This window comes from Saprolegnia parasitica, assembly GCF_000151545.1.
Source record: "Saprolegnia parasitica CBS 223.65 unplaced genomic scaffold supercont2.253, whole genome shotgun sequence".
NCBI lineage: Eukaryota > Oomycota > Saprolegniomycetes > Saprolegniales > Saprolegniaceae > Saprolegnia > Saprolegnia parasitica.
The window spans coordinates 46163-46770 of NW_012156647.1; the positions used below are offsets into that span (position 1 = coordinate 46163).

General features: G+C 54.8%; 1 protein-coding gene across 1 annotated transcript; it reads right to left on the reverse strand.

The window, feature by feature from the left end:
* Window positions 1–56: 56 nt before the first annotated feature.
* Window positions 57–443, reverse strand: SPRG_15483 (hypothetical protein; the record flags this gene model as incomplete). The annotated part of the gene is made up of 1 exon (XM_012355501.1): window positions 57–443. The coding sequence occupies one exon, from the start codon at window positions 441–443 to the stop codon at window positions 57–59; it is 387 nt and encodes a 128-aa protein (XP_012210891.1).
* Between the last annotated feature and the right edge of the window lie 165 nt (window positions 444–608).

The window sequence follows — 608 nt, forward strand, 5'->3', positions numbered from 1 at the left end:
GTTGTAACAAGAGTCGAGACACGGTCCCAAGGGCGTCATTAGTGGCATCGAAGGCGTCATAAGTGGACGTTATGATTCACGATGTCTTGTTCCAGCGTCAAAATGGCCTCCATAATAAAGGCGTTCGAACCCTTGGTCTTCACCTGGACGTCTTGTTCCTTGGACTTTTGCACGTTTGTATCGTGGTTGCAGATTCTGCGGTCGTGTGGAATCGCAACCGTCTCCATCGCCAGCGATTGCTCCGAGTCGACACGGTTCGAGTCGCGATGGCATGCGGCGATCGAGTCGTTCTGGAGGCCGAGCTTCTGCTGGAGGGCGGTCTTGACCGAGTCGGTCGCGTTTGCCTCCGGCTCCAAGCTCGCGGGACCTGCACTCGGGCGAACGATGTCGATGGAGAAGAAGCGCGAGCGCCGGCGCACCGTCCGAGCAAGTGTCAGGAACATGGCGGGCAAGCGCAATTTCAGAAATGAGTGCCTTTTCTCAAGTTGCACTTGCAGGACGTTGGAACTTGATTTTAACCGGGCTATTGAAGTACTCGAACCTTCTTGGTGGCATGGTCGTCGCTTTCTATCACATCGTTCACATACAGCCAGGAAGACGCACATACA